General features: G+C 49.8%; 1 protein-coding gene across 3 annotated transcripts in view; it reads left to right on the top strand.

Moving 5' to 3' along the window:
* Nucleotides 1-8,846: 8,846 nt before the first annotated feature.
* STAM (signal transducing adaptor molecule) overlaps nt 8,847-23,725 on the top strand; it is a 68,383-nt gene continuing 53,504 nt past the window's right edge. For all 3 annotated transcript variants that reach the window (XM_044293352.1, XM_044293353.1, XM_044293354.1), the window contains exons 1-3: nt 8,847-9,044; nt 17,197-17,281; nt 19,731-19,806. In XM_044293352.1, the coding sequence (XP_044149287.1) occupies nt 9,005-9,044; nt 17,197-17,281; nt 19,731-19,806 (201 nt within the window). In that variant the 5' untranslated portion in view covers nt 8,847-9,004. The remainder of the gene's footprint in view (nt 9,045-17,196; nt 17,282-19,730; nt 19,807-23,725) is intronic.

Raw genomic sequence — 23,725 nt, 5'->3', positions numbered from 1 at the left:
GGACAGAGCCGCCATCTGCTGAAACCCTCACACACCTGTGTACAAAGGGGTTAAAATCCCCTTCAAAACAGTTCTGACCTGTTGCCAAATGGCACCTATCATTAAAGGGGTTTCATCTTCTATGCACAGGATAGATAATAGCGGGATGTGGGGGGAGGGGAGGGGGTCTGACTGCCAGGAACATGCAGGATCCCGAGGGGCCCCTGAATCACTTCTCTGACCCTGGGTTCACACCTGAGCGTTCTGAAAGGAGCGCTCTGTATGCGCGATTGTACCGGCGTTTACAATCGCGCATACAGAGACAAGCGAACGCCCATTGTCGCGCGTTCCCAAAAGTCTATGTACGGGAACGCGCGACAAGACGCCCCAAAGAAGCTCATGTACTTTTTGGGGCGTCGGGCGTTTTACAGCGCGATCGTACGCGCTGTAAAACACCCAGGTGAGAACTATTCCCATAGGGAAGCATTGGTCTCTCCTTGTTGAGTGTTTTACAGCGCGTAGGAATGCGCTGTAAAACGCTCAGGTGTAAAAACCCAGGGTGAAAGGAGCAGTAGTGCGCGTCAGTCCACCTCTCCATTCACTTATATAGGACTGACATAGACAGAAATGAATGGAGCAATGGATTGACATGCACACTAGCCCTACATTCAGAGGGGGGCGTGCCGAGTTTTTGCGGTCCCAGTGGTCAAACCCCCTCGAAATCTGCTATTTATTGGGTAGATGGGTGCTAAATAATTTAGGGACTCTATACTGACAGGGAATGTCCCACTGGATTGGCGCATGGCAAATGCGGTGCCAATATTCAAAAAGGGTCCAAAAAAAGAGCCTGGAAACTATAGGCCGGTAAGTTTACCATCTGTTGTGGGTAAACTGTTTGAAGGTTTTCTGAGAGATGCTATCTTGGAGGATCTCAACGGAAATAAGCAAATAACGCCATATCAGCATGGCTTCGCGAGGGATCGGTCATGCCAAACTAATTTAATCAGTTTCTATGAGGAGGTAAGTTCTAGACTTGACAGCGGCAAATCAATGGATGTCGTATATCTGGACTTCTCCAAAGCATTTGACACTGCACCACATAAAAGGTTAGTATATAAAATGAGAATGCTCGGACTGGGAGAAAATGTCTGTATGTGGGTAAGTAACTGGCTGAGTGATAGAAAACAGAGGGTGGTTATTAACGGTACACACTCAGATTGGGTCACTGTCACTAGTGGGGCACCTCAGGGGTCAGTATTGGGCCCTATTCTCTTCAATATATTTATTAATGATCTTGTAGAAGGCTTGCATAGTAAAGTATCAATTTTTGCAGATGACACTAAACTGTATAAAGTAATTTACACTGAAGAGGACAGTATACTGCTACAGAGGGATCTGGAGAGATTGGAGGCTTGGGCAGATAAGTGGCAGATGAGGTTTAAGGCTGCTTTCACACTAGCGTTCGGGTTTCCGTTCGTGAGCTCCGTTTGAAGGAGCTCACGAGCGGACCCGAACGCAGCCGTCCAGCCCTGATGCAGTCTGAATGGAGGCGGATCCGCTCAGACTGCATCAGTCTGGCGGCGTTCAGCCTCCGCTCCGCTCGCCTCCGCACGGACAGGCGGACAGCTGAACGCTGCTTGCAGCGTTCGGGTGTCCGCCTGGCCGTGCGGAGGCGTGCGGATCCGTCCAGACTTACAATGTAAGTCAATGGGGACGGATCCGTTTGAAGATGCCACAATGTGGCTCAATCTTCAAGCGGATCCGTCCCCCATTGACTTTACATTGAAAGTCTGGACGGATCCGTCCCAGGCTATTTTCACACTTAGCTTTTTTTAGCTAATATAATGCAGACGGATCCGTTCTGAACGGAGCCTCCGTCTGCATTATTATGGGCGGATCCGTTCAGAACGGATCCGCCCGAACGCTAGTGTGAAAGTAGCCTAACACTGACAAATGTTAGGTTATGCACATGGGAAGGAATAATGCAAGTCACCCGTACATACTAAATGGTAAAACACTCGGTAACACTGACATGGAAAAGGACCTAGGAATTTTAGTGAACAGCAAACTAAGCTGCAAAAACCAGTGTCAGGCAGCTGCTGCCAAGGCCAACAAGATAATGGGTTGCATCAAAAGGGGCAGGAGAAAAAAAAAGTGTGAAAAACAGCGTCAGTAAACCACATCCTAAAAAACTATGAGGAAGGCTTTTGTCGGCACAGAAAAAAACACTGTGTGAACATACCCTTACCGATGGAAAATCTGCAGAGTAATAGAGCATCAATAAAGAAGAAAAGAGTTTAAAGGGGTTTTCCGAGATTTTTATACTATCTGATCGGTGGGGGTCTGATATGTGGGACCCCGCCAATCGGCTGGTTGAGAAGGCAGCAGCGCTGCAGCCTTCTTGCAGCTTTTCCTAGGTCAGTGACGTCACACTCATCAGTCACATGTCCTAGGAGCAGCTCAGCCCCATAGACGTGAATGGGGCTGAGCTGCAATACCAAGCACGGCCACTATACAATGTACGGCGCTGTGCAGAGAAAAGGCTGTGGGGCCCACAGGAGCACTGCTGCCTTCTCAAACAGCTGATCGGCGGGGGTCCCGGGTGTCAGACCCCCACCGATCAGATACTAGGAAAAACCCTTTTAACAACTGTCATCTACACTCTGTGGAAATTGTCATGCGGTGGTAATTTTTTAAATGTGCAGCTAGTCAACTTATCTTGTGGATTTTTACTCCTTTCAACTCTTTTTTTTTTCCATGATGCAGATTTCAAATCCACTCAGTGTGAACTACAGCCTGGACTGCCACTGAAAACAATAGGAATACGTGCCAAAATCCATGAGAAAAATCTGCAGTAAGAACGTACCTCTAGTCGCCCTTCAAATGGGAATTTCTACGGACATGGTTCCCAACCGTTGATGCACACGACTGTATTTATTTTGCGGTCCGCGGAACGGAACAGCTGGCCCCTAATAGAACAATACTATCCTTGTCTGTAATGCGGACAATAATAGGACATGTTCTATTTTTTTGCAGAACGGAAATATGGCCATACGAAAACGAAATGCACATGGAGTAACTTCCGTTTTTTTTTAAGTGAATGGTTCTGCATACGGACCGCAAAAAAAAACGGAACGGACACGGAAAGAAAATACGTTTGTGTGCGTGAGCCCTTAGAAGGAGCCTCTTTCACACGAGCGATACGGATTGTGTCAAGTCCTGTTTAGGGAAAAACTGAAGGTTTTGCACACAAGTTCAATCAGTTTTTCTGCGATTGCGTTCAGTATGTGCATTTTTCCCTGTCTGTATGTGGATTATAAGTGTTTTTCGCACACGTGAAGAAAAGCTGAAGAATAATCTACATTTCCTAGAAACATCAGTGAAAAACACATTGTATACAGACTGCATTAATTTTTCATGCAAGCAGCAATCACTTTTACGGAACCATGGCTGGGTGAAAAACGCACAATATGGCCTCATGCACAAGATCTGAAGCAGGTCCATGCCCCTATTGCGACCCACAAACAGTGGGTCTGCAATATATGGGCACAGGCCGCGTGGACACCGTATTACGGATGCGGACCCATTCAAGTGTCGGAAGATACGTAGCGGTGCGGAACGGAGACACAGATCGGAAGCACTACGGAGTGCTTTCATGGGTTTTCTGTCTGTGCCTCCACACCGTAAAAAAGTAGTGCATGCACCTTGGATGCGGATTGCGGCTTTCATTCAAGCGAATGGGTCCGGCGGGGATACGGTCGGTGCCCGCGCATTGTGGACCACAATTTGCAGTCCGCAGCATGGGCCTATAGAAAATGCAGCGATTTTTCCTGAGCGCAACTATGATGCGTGAAAAAGGTACACAGACCCATTGAAATGAATGGGTCAGTATTCAGTCTGGATGCCATGTGTTCACTACACGCGTTGCATCCGGATGGAAAACTCGCTGGTGCGAAAGAGCGCTTAAAAATGCAGTTTTGTGGCATTTTTCATTGAGTTTTTTGTATCCCGTTGTGAGATGCTGGGTAATAGTAATATACAACGTGGCCTACAAACATAGCCATTGTTATGTATTTTGTCCTTTGGAGGTTTATTTTTTTTCCCCAAACTCCAACATGCTGTGGTCGCAGCCTTTTTCCATAGACTTCTCTACAGGCGGAAGTAACCGTGAAAAAAAAACGCCACCTGCAAAAACAGCTTGATCTTTATTCCTCAGGTAGACGTGCATGTTTTATGCCGTCATTGTAGGCAGCGCCTCTCCCTGTGCGAACTGAGAATGTGCCGCTGACCGTATGCGAACTGTATGGGGTCAACTACTCCACCTAAGTGAGCGCTGATCGGCGAGCTGTAACGCCTGTCGTTATTTATGGGCAGATCATGTAGATGGGCCTCGCAGTGATGGCTAACCTCTGGCTGTGGTGAAACTACAACTCCCAACATATTCCATTCATTTCTATGGAGTGCTTGGGAGTCGTAGTTTTTCCATGATTGGAGAGTCGGAGGTTAGATACAAATCTTCCTATGCTGACCTCTAGTGGCTGATGACAGTTCTGCTCAAAAAGTTATGGTCGGCGCTATATAGCTAAAAACAACCGGCTGACCGGTAGGTGTGCGGGGTGTCGGATCCTAGCCAATCTGATACACATGGCCTATCCTAAGGTCTCTTTCACACGGTCAGTATTTTTGCATCAGTATTTGCAAGCCAAAACCAGTAGCGGGTCCAAAACACAGGAGAGGCACAAATATTTATATTATATCTTTTCTCTGTAGGTTCCACTCCTGGCTTTGGCATATAAATACTGACCAAATACTGATGCAAAATACTGACCAAATAGTGACAGAGGCCTAGAATTAATTCTGGACAACCCCTTTAAGCATAAAAGAGGTTGGCAAAGGATCTCTAGCGCAGGGCTGTTATGGATAAATATGCCCTTTCTGTTTAGTATACCTTAAAATTAACCCCTGACGTCCCATTGCAACAGCTTGGAAGGGACTGGAGAAATGTCAGGTCCTCGCCGATTAAAGACAGGGATTAGCGACTGGGGAGGGTCCAACCTCTGGGCCCCCCACCGAGAACAGGGGCCCGTGATCCCTGTTTGAATGGAATGGCAGACACACACGCGGCTATCTCGTGAAGCCCCTATTACAGTACAACATTGGAATTCAGGGGGCTCTTTAGACGGCCTCATGCACACGACCGTCTCCGTTTTGACTTCTGTGGGTTCGTGGTCTGCATTTTGCGTTCAGGAATAGGACATGTTCTATCTTTTTGCAGAACGGACACACGGATGCCGACAGCACGTGGATGACATCTGTGTGCTGTCCTTTTTTTTTTTGTGTGGCCCCAAAGAAATGAATGGGTCCATGTGCAATCCTCCAAAAAATGCGGATCGGACACGGATACAAATATGGTCGTAAAAGTGACTGCACGGCTAGGGGCTGGATTTTATACACCTGCGGCAATGGGGCTAAATGAAACACCTGAATTCAATGATAGAGACGAGCGTCCTTGTACTTGTCTCCATATAGCAGGTCAGTTTTCGGTGTAAAAAAAAAAGTCGCAAAGTCCTTTTTTTGAGACTTTTAAAACGTCTGTGCGACAATATTTTGTTGCACAAGCGCTTCTGTGCCGTGTAAAAGGGTGTGTGATGTTACCGACAAATATACCAACATTTACGTCTGGAAACGGGCCTAAACATTGGTGAAAAACTACGCCAGTCGGGGGCCGGAGTCGTTTTTACGCTTGGTGCACAGACTGCCGGAGGTGCACCTAATTTATGAGGGGAAACAAAGACCGGCACAAAAAGGCGGTCTTTGTAAATGACCCCCATGGTATGTCTAAATATATACCGTGTGTGTATATATATATGGGCCACAATAGAAAGATGGCGCCTAATAAGGTACACAGGGTCCCCGCGCGTTTCCGGTTTGTGTATTGCCCCTATGTAGTAATATATGCCGTGCAGTGCGGTTATATTTCACAGCTGTACAATAAGTAATCTGCACTGCACAGTAATCTCATTCTGTGGCCCTGAAGAATTACCTGCAATTACCTAATGGGCCACATGAGGAAATCAGGGTCATTAGTCAGATGAGAAATAGCGCCTGACTGTGAGCTCATGATCCTTCTGTGACTCAGCTGGAAGGGACGGCTGCAGAACAATACCGGCTCCCTGCTGCCCGTCCGCAGCCCTCGGCCGCTCCCTCCCCAGCTGTTCTTCCTTGCGCTGCCACTTCCACCTTCTGATGGGCTTTCTGCGGCATGGCACACAGCGGTAAACCAAACATCTAGCGGGGATTTTTTCAGCAGCTCCCCCAGGGGTCAAAAGAGAACAGCTGCAGCACCGCCAGAGCACTAAGGGTTCGGCTACACAGCGATCTGCGTCACGCGGCCAAGGATCGCAGTGATAACATAGAAACGACTGGGGACTCGTGCACACGGCCATTGCCGTTTTTGCAGTTTGCAAAACACGGATACTGGCCATGTGTGCTCCGCATTTTGCGGCACGGAATGTCCTGCCCTCTATAGAACTGTCCTATCCTTTTCCGTAAAAAGGACAATGTTCTATATGGCCGTGTGCACGAGTCCCCATTCGTTTCTATGTTATCACTGCGATCCTTGGCCGTGTGACGCAGATCGCTGCGTAGCCGAACCCTTAGTGCTCCGGCGGTGCGGCAGCTGTTCTCTTTAGACCCCTGGGGGAGCTGCTGAAGTGGAGCGGACATATGCATCTCTGGCAGCCCCATTGAAGTGAATGGGTCCGCATCCGACCCGCAAAAAATGCGGATCGGATGCGGACCATAAATCACGGTAGTGTGCATGAGCCCTAACTCGCATGTGTGCCGCGACCACAGAAACGCCAAAAATCCAACCGTGCTGGAGTTTTTGCGATTCTGCGGTTGCGGCAAACGGGCAAGTGGCACCTTGAGCCCGTTTATTTCTATGCTAGAACCGCGCGACCAAGATCACCGCATAGCTGAGCCCTATGGCCGCCTGCACACGATGCAGGTGATCACACATAAGATCCGCACAAATTCCTGTGCGTTTCCGCAGCACATAAGCACCAAAATCCACAATGTCTAATTGCGGTTTCTGGTGCGGATTTGATGCGGTTTGATACACTTTAATGTAATACGTTGCGGTTTTTCTGCACAGGAATCCGTGTGGAAAACGGCACATGTTCCGCAACGTGTGCAGATGGCCTTATACATGGCCGCAAGAGCGATCACCTATCCACTGACTAGGTGATAACTGCTAGATCAGTGGGGTCCGACCTCTGGGACCCCCCGCCAATCACAGGAATGCGAATCCCATCATGACTTTCACAAATGTGGGGGGGGGGGGGAAGAGGGGAAATGTGATCATTGTAAAAAAAAAAAAAGAAGACATTTCTGCAGAATGTGTAGCATGCAGGAGGCAGAGGGGGTAATGCGCCCTCTATCTGCCACGGATGGAGCTGCGGTGTGGGGCATGTCTGGTTTAGGCCTATTGCACACGACCGTATGGCTTTTTCAGTGTTTTGCGGTCCGTTTTTCATGGATCCGCTGTTCCGTTTTTTGTTTCCGTTGTGTTTCCGTTTCTGTTCCGTTTTTCCGTATGGCATATACAGTATACAGTAATTACATAGATAAAATTGGGCTGGGCATAACATTTTCAATAGATGGTTCAGGAAAAAACGGAACGGAAACGGAAGATATACGGATGCATTTCCGTATGTGTTCCGTTTTTTTTGCGGATCCATTGACTTGAATGGAGCCACGGACTGTGATTTGCGGGCAATAATAGGACATGTTCTATGTTAAAACGGAACGGAAAAACGGAAACGGAATGCATACGGAGTACATTCAGTTTTTTTTGCGGAACCATTGAAATGAATGGTTCCGTATACGGAACGCAAAAAACGGCCAGTAAACGGGGAAAAAAAACGGCCGTGTGCAATAGGCCTTACAGGGCAGGAGATTTGTGTATCAGAAGCTATAGGGGGTGCAGAGGTAGCGGTCACTACTGGGCCCAGGAGCCTGAGGGGGCCCAAAGACCCTTGTGCTGCATAAGTATTATAGAGAGTGCATGCTGGCTGGAGGGAAGGAGTTAGGTCAAGAATTGGGGAAGGGGGGGCCAAGAATTGAGGGAAGGGGGGCCCAAGCTGGACTGTTGCACCAGGGTCCACAAACCTTTGGCTACGCCCCTGTTTGGGGATATATATTATACAGGCTTATAGCACTATACCACTAAGCAAGATAGCTCTGCTACATTAACATTACACACATACAGCTCTGCTACATTCTCATTACACATATACAGCTCTGCTACATTCACATTACACATATACAGCCCTGCTATATTCACATTACACACATACATCTCTGCTACATTTACATTACACACATACAGCTCTGCTACATTTACATTACACACGTACAGCTCTGCTACATTTACATTACACACGTACAGCTCTGCTACATTTACATTACACACGTACAGCTCTGCTACATTGACATTACACACGTACAGCTCTGCTACATTGACATTACACATATACAGCTCTACTATATTCACGTTACACACATACAGCTCTGCTATATTCACATTACACATATACAGCTCTGCTATATTCACGTTACACACATACAGCTCTGCTATATTCACATTACACATATACAGCTCTGCTACATTCATATTACACACGTACAGCTCTGCTACATTCCCAGTACACAGCTCCCCGCTCCTCCTCCCCAGCACTGTCTCCACATTATCAAACTCAGACACCTCAGACACTGGCCGCTCCTCAGCCCCTCAGAGCCACCACACACCCGCGTGACCCCTCCCACCCACGTGACTCATCACATGACCGTGACATCATCGAAGGTCCTTTAGCTCTAGGATCAGCATCCCCGTCCGGGCAGCTGCTGCTGTGTGGCCTCTCCCGAGATCGGATGCTGTGGTAGAGGAGGCGGAGCGGAGAGAGCGCGACCAGAGCCCCTGAGACCAGTCCTCATCCAGCGCGGAACCTGCCGCCCGGCAGCCATGCCTCTCTTCACATCCAACCCCTTTGATCCTGATGTAGGTAAGATATCAACATGCCGGCCTCAGCCTTTGTGTCATCCCAGCCTCTTCCTCCGCCCAGCGGAACTAAACCTGTCTCCTCCCTCCCAGCGGAGCCCCAGCCTGACCCCTCCCCCCAGCAGAGGAGCCTCAGCCTGACCCCTCCCCCCCACCAGAGGATCCCCAACCTGTCCCTTCCCCCCCCCCAGCAGAGGGGCCCCAGCCTGTCCCCCCCCCCAGCAGAGGGGCCCCAGCCTGTCCCCCCCCCCCAGCAGAGGGGCCCCAGCCTGTCCCCCCCCCCCCAGCAGAGGGGCCCCAGCCTGTCCCCCCCCCCCCCCCAGCAGAGGGGCCCCAGCCTGTCCCCCCCCCAGCAGAGGGGCCCCAGCCTGTCCCCTCCCCCCCCAGCAGAGGGGCCCCAGCCTGTCCCCTCCCCCTGACCAGAGGAGCCCCAGCCTGCCCCCTCCTCACCCACCACCAGAGGAGCCCCAGCCTGCCCCCTCCCCCACCAGAGGATCCCCAACCTGTCCCTTCCCCCCCCCAGCAGAGGAGTCCCTGCCTGCCCCCCCCCCCCCAGCAGAGGGGCCCCAGCCTGCCCCCTCCTCACCCACCACCAGAGGAGCCCCAGCCTGCCCCCTCCCCCACCAGAGGATCCCCAACCTGTCCCTTCCCCCCCCCCCAGCAGAGGAGTCCCTGCCTGCCCCCCCCCCCCCAGCAGAGGGGCCCCAGCCTGTCCCCTCCCCCCCCCCCAGCAGAGGGGCCCCAGCCTGTCCCCTCCCCCTGACCAGAGGAGCCCCAGCCTGCCCCCTCCTCACCCACCACCAGAGGAGCCCCAGCCTGCCCCCTCCCCACCAGAGGATCCCCAACCTGTCCCTTCCCCCCCCCCCCCCAGCAGAGGAGTCCCTGCCTGCCAATCCCCCCCCCCACCACCAGTGGAGTCCCAACCTGACCCCCCTTCCCCCCCACCACCACCAAAGGAGCCCCATCCTGATAGGACCTATCTTTGCCATATCTTGCGGATCTCTGACCCATTGGGGGGCGCACCACCAGTGCCTGTATATTGCGGACCTGCCATTTACAGTCTACATTACAGGCACCATCTCCAGAGGTTCTGCCTGTGTCTCACCCCCTTCCTCCTGACCTTCGCTCCTCCATAGTTGTTGCATCCCCCGTGTAGCCCCCTCCAGGACTGTCATAAGACCCAGGTTACAGGGTGGCATGAGCGATCTGATGCCCAGCGCCCTGGCGGTAGCAGAAGTTGTTCTCCTCTGTGGAATCCTCCTGGCCCCGTCTCTGCTGAGCAGCCCCTGTTGCTTCGTCCTCTCCAAGCCCTACATTCAGCGGACACAATGCCGGTCCATAAATAAGTCAGGACGACAATTGTTGGGGTGGATCCGCAGTCCCGGGCATTGAGGGGGCTTATCTCTCCGGACAGACGCGGGAATTGATGCATGAATGGAGCCACAGAGCGCGGCACGGAGATTTATATCATGGGATTTATAGTGCAGGGGCCAAACGGAAGAAAGTCCTATCCTATTCATTCACCATCAGACATGTGCTGTCCTGCCAGGGGACGCCGTTACTGCCGGAGGGGCACCTTTAGGGCTCATGCACGCTGGCACGCCCCTGGACAGCAGGCAGACTGCATACGTATGTACAGGGCAGCACTATCATGGCTCCCCGTGACAGCCGGTGGCATCAGGTCCCTAGGAACCAGTGAGGGGTTGATCAAATTTCAGTTCATTTTGGCAGACCCCCATGATTGGTCACAGCAGTCACAGCGCCAATTTTCAAACCGGCAAACTTATTTGGCTAATACTTCATTCATGAACCTAATTAAATTAGAGCGGCGCTCTTATTCTAATAATGGACATCCCCTTTAAATCCCAAGAGTTGGCTTGAATCAGGCATGTCGTTCGGCCAGTCTTGCGGGGGAGACACCATGTGATGGGTGGTCCCAGGTAAAAGCATTAACACATCCCCTCCGTCAGGCCTGTTAGGCCAGGTCTACATGACGACATGTGTCGCGCGACACAAAAGAGCACAACTACACTGCAACATATGTTGCGCGACAATTTTTATAATGGCAGTCTATAGTGTCGCACTGCGTCATGTGACATGCTGCGACTGCGACAGTCACAAAAAACGTATTCAAGATGAATTTCTCTGTGACTGTCGCATTGATGACAGGTCATCAATATCAGATCGGCGCGACCATAGACCAGGCATGCTCAACCGGCGGCCCTTCCGGCTGTCGTGAAACTACAACTCCCACAATGCCCTGCTGTAGACTGATAGCTGTAGGCTGTTCAAGCATGCTGGGAGTTGTAGTTTTGCAACAGCTGGAGGGCCGCAGGTTGAGCATGCCTGCCTTAGACTATCTTTATAAAAATTGTTGCGCGACATTAATGTCGCAGTGTAGTTGTGCTCTATGTGTCGCGCGACTTATTGTCGTCGTGTAGACCTAGCCTTACTATTTGACCACATTAGCGGATTCCCTCTCCGGGGAGATACTTGATGTAATGTATAACCCCCTCCCCCAGGGTATTGATCTGAAGGGGCGTGCTCCACACCTGTGTCACTATGCTCCTATGGGAGCTCATGTGTCAGGAGCAGATGGTAATCCGATGCTGGATGTGGCAGCGACTGCATCAGATTCCATATCTGCAGTCACTGGGAAGGATTTACATTCTGTATTATAGGGAACCTGTCCCCGGGACATTCACTATACACCAGGCACAATACCTTGTAGGGCTAGCTCAGCTGAACGTAACGATAGCTTTCACTTAGTGATCCGTTGCTTCGTTCTGAAGGAGAAGTACCTTTTAATCCATATGCAAATGAGCAGTTAAGTGCAACGCGGGTGGTCCCAAGCCACTCTGTGCACCCTTGCTCCTCCTGCTTCCTCTGTCGGCCCCTCCCACTCCTTCTTGATTGACAGGGTAATGGTTCCTGCAGAGTCTTCTCACCAGTCAGGCTATTAGGTCATGCTTCTGGCACAGGCTCCTAGGCGTACGGTTACGGGGGCTTTGATAGGCGCTCGGCTGCCATGACGAAGAGTCGGCACCCTATGATTGCATTCATGGGAGCGGGTGGTGCCTAGATGCGGTGGATGCTGTTGACGGTGGCATCTAGCGGGTTAAGCGGCCTGGACTGGCGTTATCTGTGGGCTTCAGGCGCGTGCCGTCTCTCTTCCTGCTCACCGCTGCTGTCTATGGCAAAGCCACTGTGAGCAGGAAGAGACAGGAGACGGCACGTGCGCACTGCCCGCGTTGTCTCCCCATACAGCTGATCGGCGGGGGGGCCGGGTGTCAGACCTCCGCCGATCTGATATTGATGACCTGTCATCAGTATAGGAGAGCCTGGAGAACCCCTTTAATAAATGTCCCCCATAGTGTACAGTCCGTTGGTGTATTCTGGGGTCTATGCGCAGCCCCTGCCAGTACCACCTGCATGAGATTCGAGTGTCACCATGTCACACAAGTGCCCTGCAAGCAGCCGTGCTCCTGGTCTCCGCCGATGGGTGCCCCCTCCTCACCGTGGAATGTCAGACTCTTAAAGGAAATGGCCGTCCTTCCTCTCCGTTGCCTCACAGACTTCTAGAGCTTTCTTAAAGAGCACCCGTCCTGACCGGTCTGTTCTAGTAACTACTTGCATCCCCCATGTAATAACAATGCTGGAGACCCTATTCTTATCGCTCTGTATTGTCATTACTTTATTACTCCTACTAGAAGTTTCTGAATGCATTGCCTGCAGCCCATTTCTTGTAGTTCATTCATAAAATTCCATTAGGAATAATAGAAGGACGGCACAACCTCGAGTCCTAAGAATAGAGGCTCCGGGATTGTTATTACATGGGGGATGCAGGTAGTTACTAAACCAGACGGGTCTTCTCTAAAGAAACCAGCCAGACGAAGAATCGGGTATTTGGGATTGTGAAGAACCTGCTGATGGATGACCGTAATAGGAACCTGGCCAGAGCCCCCCGTTCGTGCCAATGCTCGGCGTGTCCTCCATTCCTCTTGTCTCCAACCTGTGGTACTCCGGAGACTACTATGCCCAGCATGCCCTGACACCCTGCAAATTTGGACCAAACAAACTTCTGTTGCATTGTGTGACTACAGCCTTAGTTTTCCTGATCTACTATTGAAGAGACAGCAGTGGCAGAGGGCACATTCTGGCAGAGGGCACATTCTGGCAGAGGGCACATTCTGGCAGAGGGCACATTCTGGCAGAGGGCACATTCTGGCAGAGGGCACATTCTGGCAGAGGGCACATTCTGCAGCCAGCTGTCTTACAGCCCGAGTGGTGACGGGTAATCTCCTAGGACACACTGACACGTGATTTCTGTATTACTCTCTGGTTTGGCTGCGGTATAAGGGTACCTACCTGAACACAGGTGCGGAAGAGCCGCACAATTTTCTATGCATTTCTGCACCCAAAAACGGTTTCGGTCTGGATTTGATGCGGTTTAATCTCATACACTTTGCTGGTACTGTTTTATGCCGCCCAGGAATCCGCGCTGAACAACCACAAATATTCCGCCAGGTGTGCAGGCAGCCGAAAGGTAAAAATGGGAGCGGTTGTGACGTTATCGGCTCCGTCCACCGCATAGCTAACTGACAGCATCGGGGCTGATCGGAGGGGTGCGGGGTGTCGGACTCTCGCCGATCTGATACTGGTGGCCGATTCTGAAGATTAAATCTTGGAATGAGTTTTCCCTTACACCCAGCATGTAGGCTAGCGCCGGATGATGAGCCTCCCAGGGAGAAGCCTCTTGTCATGAATACATTTAATGCCGGTTCAGTTTTAAAGGGTTTATCTTCGACTACAAAACTCCATGGTTATTTGTGTTCCAGCGCGCTACTGATCAGCTAATGGAAGCTCGCAACGGCTTAGCCCCATGCAAGCGAATGAGACTTAGCTGCTACCTGTGAAGAGAGTCATACTCGCCTTCTCTCCCCGTATTCGGCTGCACTCCCAGGATGTAAACTTTCTGTTTGACGCCGCAGCAGCCAATCATTGGCTGCTGAGTCACATGGTCACGGGTCACCGGTGGCTGCAGTGGTGACCTGCTCCACTGTGAGTCACATGACCACAAGTCACTGCTGCGGCCGGCGATTGGCTGCAGCAGCATCAAACACGAGGTTTACACCCAATCGCTGGCTGCAGTGGTGACCTGCTCCACTGTGAGTCACATGACCACGGGTCACTGCTGCCGCCGGCGATTGGCTGCAGCAGCCTCAAACTGGCCGCGGCCAGTCATTAGTAGCACCGGCTTCAATCTGTATGTTTACATCCAGAGACCTCAGAGCAGTGGTCAAGGCCTTGACGCAAAGGAGCCGGAAAGCAGGAAAGTATGATTCTCTTAGCAGGTCTGCTAATGGGTCCACATCCGTGATGTGGTGCACAAACCGCCGGTGGATTTTACGGACTCCCTGTTTGCGGGTCGCAGTAAGGGCACCGGCCGACAACTGCCATGTGCATAAGCCCTTCGTCTAATAAATCTAAATAGTCGTATGAGGCGCAAAAGCTACTGAAACAGGCGCAATTTCAGTAGTAAATGCAAAAAAATAAAATTAAGACTGTCTAAAACAGCATATTTTTTTTTTAGACTAAAAACAGGCTCAAATGTGCCGCAGCCTCTGTCGGACGGCTGAAAATCGCACTGCTGTGCAGGTGACGTTTTTGATTGAGGGTTATTGTAGAAATTACTACAAAATTGTAGCTACCGCTGCCTAAACCGCCGCACTTCACCACAGTGCCGCTGTAATTGTGACGATATACTGCTGTATATAGTTTTCTGTATTATAGGATGAGCATTTACGGATGGTGCCATGTTTTATGGTTGAGTAATGTATAATAATTTGACGGTGAAGTCTCTCCTAATGACGAGTGTATTGGGGCCCCCACCGAGCTCTGCAGCGCGGTCTGGGGGCCCGATAGCGGCAGAGGAATATTCAGAAGCGCTCTCGCTGTTGTTTCCTTGGATGTCGTGTACATTAGGCAACCTGAACATGACAAGCTATTTATCATGTCCACTGTAAGCGAAGCCTGGCGGAGGCGGTACACGCTGTATGCAGGCGCTGCGCAGTATAGGGGCTCATTGTATGGCGGTATATAGAATTACCTGCAGTGCAGAGAGATACTGGAAGTCTGTGTCCGCAAATTACCCAGGGGCTCTCGCCTGTTATGCTAGCGGTCAGTTAACTTGGGTGTGTGCGTCCATTTGTGGTCAACTTGTGTGGAAGAAGTCCTCCTTCGTTATTCTGCACGCCTTAGGTTAATTACTTTGTGTGGTTTTTCTTTCACTCTCTACAGATCTCTTAAAGGGGTTGTCACTTCAGCAAATGGCATTTATCCTGTAGGCAAAGTGAATGCCAGGCACTGACTACTGTATTGCGATCGTCCATATTGCCTCCTTCATTCATTCATTTTTCCACCACATTATAGACTGCTTGTTTCCATGGTTACGACCACCCTGCAATCCAGCAGCGGTGGTCGGTTTTGCACACTGTAGCACTATAGGGAAAAAGCTCCGGCCTCTCTGGTGGAGAACATATAGGCACGCATGCCAGACAGATAAATCTCTGCCCGCTGTCCGCCATGTTAGCCAGTCTCTGCTGCAGCAACTGGACGATGCCACAAGCAGATGGCACACGGCCCCTGCAGCCTGGGCACATGGTGCGGCATTTCACAGACTCATTTTTGCAGGTTTCTGCCCATTGGGAAAGACAGCAGCATAGAGGAACTTTAGGGTTAATGCAACTTATTAACCCCAATGTTGCCAGTATGGAAGATAAATGATGTCACTTAATATTAGGCCTCATGCACACGACCATTTTTCGGGTCCGCATCCGAGCCGCAGTTTTTGCGGCTCAGATGCGGACCTATTCACTTTATTGGGGCCACAAAAGATGCGGTCAGCACTCCGTGTGCTGTCCGCATCCGTTGCTCCGTTCCGAGGCCCCGCAAAAAAAATATAGCATGTCCTATTCTTGCCCGTCTTGCAGACAAGAATAGGCATTTCTACAATGGGCCGCCCGTTCCGTTCCGCTAATTGCGGAAAGCTCAAGGACGGCTTTCTGTTTTTTGCGGATCCTGCGGTTTGCGGACCACAAAAAAACTGAACGGTCCTGTGCTTGAGGCCTTAATGTAAGGCGCATGTTATATACAGGTATATTAATACTTTAGTACCTCCATGTGCCTCACATTAATAGTACCCCATCAAGTACCTCCTTACATGGGGTTAATGTGAGAGTACATGATGGGGTCATCTGTTGATTAATATGAGGCACATTAAGGTCCATATTGACGAAACGTTGTGCCTCACATTAATAGTAACACCCCCATCATGTATCTCATGCATTAACCCCATTATGTCCTGTGTGTGAGGATGGGGTACTATTAATGTGAGACACATGGGTTATATCAATTTGGACCTCCATGTGCCTCACATTAAGAGCTCATGCACACAACAGTATGCAACACACTGATCTGCAAAAAAAAAAAAGAAGATGACGTCCATTCAATTTTTTTTTTGGTGGAACAGACTTGTGGACATGCGGATACAGAATGCACATGGTGTCATTTCCGTTTTTTTGCAGCCCCATTGAAGTGAATGGTTCTGCATACGGGCCACAAAAAAAAAAGAATGGACTGGGGCAAAAAAATATGTTCGTGTACATGAGGCCTAATAGTAAGTGACCCCATCAAGTACCGCCTCACAATAATGTGTGGGTATTTTTTTTTTTTATGGCAAAGTATCGATACTTTTACTTGGTATCAAAATTGAATTCCAAATTCTGGTATAGTGACAACCCTGGGACCTAAGACATGGAGTCTTGTACAATAGATGCTTGCAAACGATCCCTTCTCTCCCCCTCATCCATCGGTTCATAAATGTGTTATATGTTGTAGAGATTTGTGTTACATAATACCGTATATAGGGTTTGTCTGATGTACAGTATGTGAAATCCTCCACAATGCCCCTACATGTGTGTCAAATAATAACTAAACATACACCATCAATTAATTCCCAGCGCTGCCACTTCGGTCCTCACCACAGGCTGTATACGGTACATGACCCCCGTGCTGGACAATCCCTTCAAATTGGCAATTTTGGTTAGTGGGAAACCTCATAATGATGTTAAAACTTCTTTTGTTTTTCACGACAGAGAAAGCGACAAGTGAACTCAACACGGCCGAGGACTGGGGGCAAATCCTTGACCTATGTGATAAAGTTGGGCAGTCGCGTACGGGGTAGGTGCTTGTGTTTTTTGTTTTTTTTTTGCGTAGCTACCGGAAGTCCTCAGATGTGGAGATGATGATGAGCATTGTAGGATTGCAAGTGTAAACCTAATGGAGAGGTGGCTCCCTATGAGGGTGTCCCTGTACTCCCGGGCAGAGCCAAACACCTTTCCATTCAGTCTCTGGTTGTCACAGGTTCCTCTGATAGAAGGGTGGACCCCCGACCACAGGATATGAGTTGTCTGAGTTGGGAGCCGGCTGTGTACTATGTGTGCTGCTTGGTATTCCAGTTACATTAAAGAGTAACTAAACCTTCTTAATACATTTTAATAAGATGTCCCTAATGCCCTAATAAAACTTTTTTTAATATACTTTATTAATTAATTTTGTATTTTTATTAACCTTTTACCTCCCCAAAGCTCACAGGGAATTGTGCGCTTTAAAGCTCATTTCTCCGGACACTGCTGACGGCTCAGCGGAGTGTGAAATTTATGAATGGGCAGCAGCAGCGCAGGGAGTACAGCCAGGAGAGCACATTGCTGCTCCTGCCCGTACCCCCCGGAGAATTACTATCTCCTGGCATAGCACGTGGGTACTCTGTACCCATGTACTATGCCAGGATTAGCTGAGCGGAGCGACTCCTGCTTCTGCCTGCTCTAAGTGCTGACATGCAGGACTCTTAGCTTAGCGGAGCAGGCGGAAGCAGGAGCCCGCTCAGCTCAGCTAATCCTGGCATAGTACATGGGTACTGAGTACCCATATACTATGCCAGGAGTTAGTAATCCTCCAGGGGGTACGGGCAGAAGCTGCTGCTTCTCATTCATAAATTTCACAGTCCGTACTCCGTACACCACTGACTGCTCAGCTGAGTTTTAAGCGTACAGTGAATAGCAGATTAGATTGGTGGTGGCCCTACCGCTACAATCAAAAGAATGGGGGCCCTGTACCTCCTGCAGCCCCTTTAAATGAACAGAGTGGCCGGTCGGGCATGTGGGCGGCTGCTCCATTAATTTTTATGGGAATCCTGGAGATAGGTGAGCGCTGTATTCGGCTATGCCCGGAATTCCTATAGAAATGAATGGAGCAGCTACGCGCATGCCGGACCATCCACTCCATTCTGCAGGGGGTACGGGGCCCCCGTTCTTGTGATCGGTGGGGGTCTCAGAGGTAGGACCCTCACCGATCTAATAGTCTGTGTATAGGGAATATCCCTTTTAAGTTTCCTATGGGGAAAAAAAGTCCTAGGTGTCAGCCATGTCGAAATTTTCGTGAGTGTTCTTTGAGTTTTCCCCATAGGGGAACATTGGAGTCTGAGTCAATACACACCGGATATAATCTATATTTATAACTCTTAGGCCCCTTTCACACGGGGCGAGATTTCCGCGCTGGTGCAATGCGTAAGGTGAACGCATTGCACCCGCACTGAATCCGGACCCATTCATTTCTATGGGGCTGTGTCACATGAGCGGTGATTTTTAACGTATCACTTGTGCGTTGCGTGAAAATCGCAGCATGCTCCTCTTTGTGCGTTTTCCACGCAACGCAGGCCCCATAGAAGTGAATGGGGCTGCGTGAAAATCGCAAGCATCCGCAAGCAAGTGCGGATGCGGTGCGATTTTTATGCATGGTTGCTAGGAGACGATCGAGATGGGGACCCGATCATTATTATTTTCCCTTATAACATGGTTATAAGGGAAAATAGCATTCCTAATACAGCGCTGGAGGGGTTAAAAAAATATAATAAAATAATATAACTCGCCTTAATCCACTTGCTCGCGCAGCCGGCATCTCTTCGGTCTTCATCTTTGCTGTGTACAGGAAAAGGACCTGTGGTCATCACATGGTCCGTCACATGCTCCATCACCATGGTAAAAGATCATGTGATGGACCATGTAATGAGCGCAGTGACGTCATCAAATGTCCTATTCCTCAAAGAAGAAGACAGAAGAGATGCTGGCTGCGCGATCAAGTGCATTAAGGGGAGTTAAATTATTATTAATTTATTTTTTTAACCCCTCCAGCCCTATTATACTATGCATTCTGTATTAAGAATGCTATCATTTTCCCTTTATAACCATGTTATAAGGGAAAATAATACAATCTACACAACACCTAACCCAAACCCGAACTTCTGTGAAGAAGTCCGGGTTCGGGTCTGGGTGCCAAACATGCCGAGTTTTCTCACGTGTGTGCAAAACGCATGACAATGTTTTGCACTCGTGCAGAAAAATCGCGCATTTTCCCGCAACGCACCCTCATCTTATCCAGGCCAAAAACATGACGCCCGTGTGAAAGAGGCCCTAGTAATCCATGCTATAGGTGGGCCGGGCAGTGGGGGGGAATGCACATGAAGCAATGCTGAGAATATGGCGGATACAATCTTTCTTTCTCTGTCTGTAATAAAAGGACTTGGAAAGGAAAAAGAAATTTAATGCAGTGACTGAAATAATTTTTCTTTCAGGCCTAAAGACTGTCTGCGCTCCATTATGAAGCGAGTGAACCATAAAGACCCCCACGTGGCTATGCAAGCACTTACAGTAAGTGTTCTGACTACAGGCGGCTGCAGTCTTACACCATTAGAAGCAGGGAAGTGCAGATTCTCGACACTTGTGTCTTTATGATACCTTTATAGTTATAGAGATTTCATAGGATTGTAATTATTAATCTGTAATTACTCAGGATGATGATTATAGGTAAGTACCTGTGCTGGAGGCTGGGATCAGAGGCAGAGGAGTAACTAAGTTCCTGGGTTCTGATGCGGGGTCCTCCAGCTATGAACGCAGATTATAGTATAGTATTCTTGCGACCAAGAAGCCATCGGGCAACTTCAGGAACAACAGCAAATTCTTCACCTCCTATATTACACCTCCGAAAGAGTACAAAGTGATTCTTACAGATGTAACTAACACAGTTATGTCACGGTACATGGACAATGGACCCTGTGATGTCACGGTACATGGACAATGGACCCTGTGATGTCACGGTACATGGACAATGGACACAGTGATGTCACGGTACATGGACAATGGACACAGTGATGTCACGGTACATGGACAATGGACACAGGGAGGTCACGGTACATGGACAATGGACACAGGGAGGTTACGGTACAGGGAATAATAAAGTGATTACAGTAGTAAAAGTTCAGCTTCTGATTTTCTAGTGAACGAACGCTGTACAGCCAGGTCTATAATTATTGGGACATGGACACAATTCTACCATTTTTGGCTCTATACACCACCACGAATGGATTTGAATTGAAACAAACAAGATGTGCTTTAACTGCAGACTGTCAGCTTTAATTTGAGGGTATTTACATCCAAATCAGGTGAACGGTGCTAGGAATTACAGCAGTTTGCATATGTGCCTCCCACTTGTTGAGGAACCAAAAGTAATGGGACAATTGGCTTCTCAGCTGTTCCATGGCCAGGTGTGTGTTATTCCCTCATTATCCCAATTACAATGAGCAGATAAAGGTCCAGAGGTCATTTCCAGTCTGCTATTTGCATTTGGAATCTGTTGCTGTCAACTCTCAAGATGAGATCCAAAGAGCTGTCACTATCAGTGAAGCAAGCCATCATTAGGCTGAAAAAACACAACAAACCCATCAGAGAGATAGCAAAAACATTAGGCATGGCCACAACAACTGTTTGGAACATTCTCAAAAACAAGGAACGCACCGATGAGCTCAGCAACACCAAAAGACCCGGAAGACCACGGAAAACAACTGTGGTGGATGACCGAAGAATTCTTTCCCTGGTGAAGAAAACGCCCCTCACAACAGTTCTCCAGATCAATAACACTCTCCAGGAGGTAGGTGTATGCGTGTCAAAGTCAACAATCAAGAGAAGACTTCACCAGAGTGAATACAGAGGGTTCACCACAAGATATAAACCATTGGTGAGCCTCAAAACTAGGAAGGCCAGATTAGAGTTTGCCAAACGACATCCAAAAAAGCCTTGACAGTTCTGGAACAACATCCTATGGACAGAGACCAAGATCAACTTGTACCAGAGTGATGGGAAGAGAAGAGTATGGAGAAGGAAAGGAACTGCTCATGATCCTAAGCATACCACCTCATCAGTGAAGCATGGTGGAGGTAGTGTCATGGCGTGGGCATGTATGGCTGCCAATGGAACTGGTTCTCTTGTATTTATTGATGATGTGACTGCTGACAAAAGCAGCAGGATGAATTCTGAAGTGTTTCGGGCAATATTATCTGCTCCTATTCAGCCAAATGCTTCAGAACTCATTGGACGGCGCTTCACACTGCAGATGGACAATGACCCAAAGCATACTGCAAAAGCAAACAAAGAGTTTTTTTCAGGGAAAGAAGTGGAATGTTATGCAATGGCCAAGTCAATCACCTGACCCGAATCCGATTGAGCATTTCACTTGCTGAAGACAAAACTGAAGGGAAAATGCCCCAAGAACAAGCAGGAACTGAAGACAGTTGCAGTAGAGGCCTGGCAGAGCATCACCAGGGATGAGACCCAGCGTCTGGTGATGTCTATGCGTTCCAGACTTCAGGCTGTAATTGACTGCAAAGGATTTGCAACCAAGTATTAAAAAGTGAAAGTTTGATTTAGGATTATTATTCTGTCCCATTACTTTTGGTCCCTTAACAAGTGGGAGGCACATATGCAAACGGTTGTAATTCCTACACCATTCACCTGATTTGGATGTAAATACCCTCAAATTAAGGCCTCATGCACACGACCGTTGTGTGCACCCGTGGCCGTTGTGCCGTTTTCCGTTTTTTTCTGCGGCTCCATTGACTTTCAATGGGGCCGTAGAAAACTCGGCTTGTGCACCGTTTTTACACCGCGCCCGTGACCCGTGTTTCGAGGCCGTGAAAAAAATATAACCTGTCCTATTTTTTTCACGGCCAACGGTTCACGGGCCCATTCAAGTCAATGGGTCCGTGAAAGAACACGGATGCACACAAGATTGGCATCCGTGTCCGTGATCCGTGGCCGTAGGTTGCTTTCATACAGACGGATCCGAAGATCCGTCTGCATAAAAGCTTTTTCTGATCTAAGTTTTCACTTCGTGAAAACTCATTTCCGACAGTATATTCTAACACAGAAGCGTTCCCATGGTGATGGGGACGCTTCAGGTTAGAATATACTGAAAAACTGTGTACATGACTGCCCCCCTGCTGCCAGGCAGCAGGGGGCAGACCCCCCCCCCCCCTGTTTTTAACTCATTTGTGGCCAGTGCGGCCGCCCCCCCCCCCCCCCCTCCTCCCCTGTAGTTAACTTCTTGGTAGCCAGCCCCCCCTCCCTCCCCTGTAGTTAACTAATTGGTGTCCAGTGGGCCCCCCCTCCGTCCGCTATAGATAACTCATTGGTGTCCAGTGGGCCCCCCCTCCGTCCGCTATAGATAACTCATTGGTGGCCAGTGGGCCCCCCCTCCGTCCGCTATAGATAACTCATTGGTGGCCAGTGGGCCCCCCCTCCGTCCGCTATAGATAACTCATTGGTGGCCAGTGGGCCCTCTCCCCTCCCACCCCCTCCTAATTAAAATCGCCCCCCTATCATTGGTGGCAGTGGTGAGTACCGATCGGAGTCCCAGTGTAATCGCTGGGGCTCCGATCGGTAACCATGGCAACCGGGACGCTACTGCAGTCCCGGTTGCCATGGTAGCTTAGCAATTTGTAGAAGCTTTATACTTACCTGAAGAGCAGCGATGTCTGTGACCGGCCGGGAGCTCCTCCTACTGGTAAGTGACAGGTCTGCGCTATAAGCAATGCGCCGCACAGACCTTTCACTTACCAGTAGGAGGAGCTCCCGGCCGGTCACAGACATCGCAGCTCTTCAGGTAAGTATGAAGCTTCTACAAATTGCTAAGCTACCATGGCAACCGGGACTGCAGTAGCGTCCCGGTTGCCATGGTTACCGATCGGAGCCCCAGCGATTACACTGGGACTCCGATCAGTACTCACCACTGCCACCAATGATAGGGGGGCGATTTTAATTAGGAGGGGGAGGGAGGGGAGAGGGCCCACTGGCCACCAACGAGTTATCTACAGCGGAGGGAGGGGGGGCCCACTGGACACCAATGAGTTATCTATAGCGGACGGAGGGGGGGCCCACTGGACACCAATGAGTTATCTATAGCGGACGGAGGGGGGGCCCACTGGCCACCAACGAGTTAACTACAGGGGAGGGAGGGGGGGCCCACTGGACACCAACGAGTTTACTACAGGGGAGGGAGGGGGGGGGGGCGGCCGCACAGGGGAGGGAGGGGGGGGGGGCGGCCGCACTGGCCACCAATGAGTTAAAAACAGGGGGGGGGGGTCTGCCCCCTGCTGCCTGGCAGCACCTGCCAGGCAGCAGGGGGCAGTCATGTACACAGTTTTTCAGTATATTCTAACCTGAAGCGTCCCCATCACCATGGGAACGCCTCTGTGTTAGAATATACTGTCGGATCTGATTTTCACGATGTAGCTCA

The sequence above is a fragment of the Bufo gargarizans genome, chromosome 5, assembly GCF_014858855.1.
Source record: "Bufo gargarizans isolate SCDJY-AF-19 chromosome 5, ASM1485885v1, whole genome shotgun sequence".
NCBI lineage: Eukaryota > Metazoa > Chordata > Amphibia > Anura > Bufonidae > Bufo > Bufo gargarizans.
This window is presented reverse-complemented; position numbering and strand designations above follow the sequence as displayed.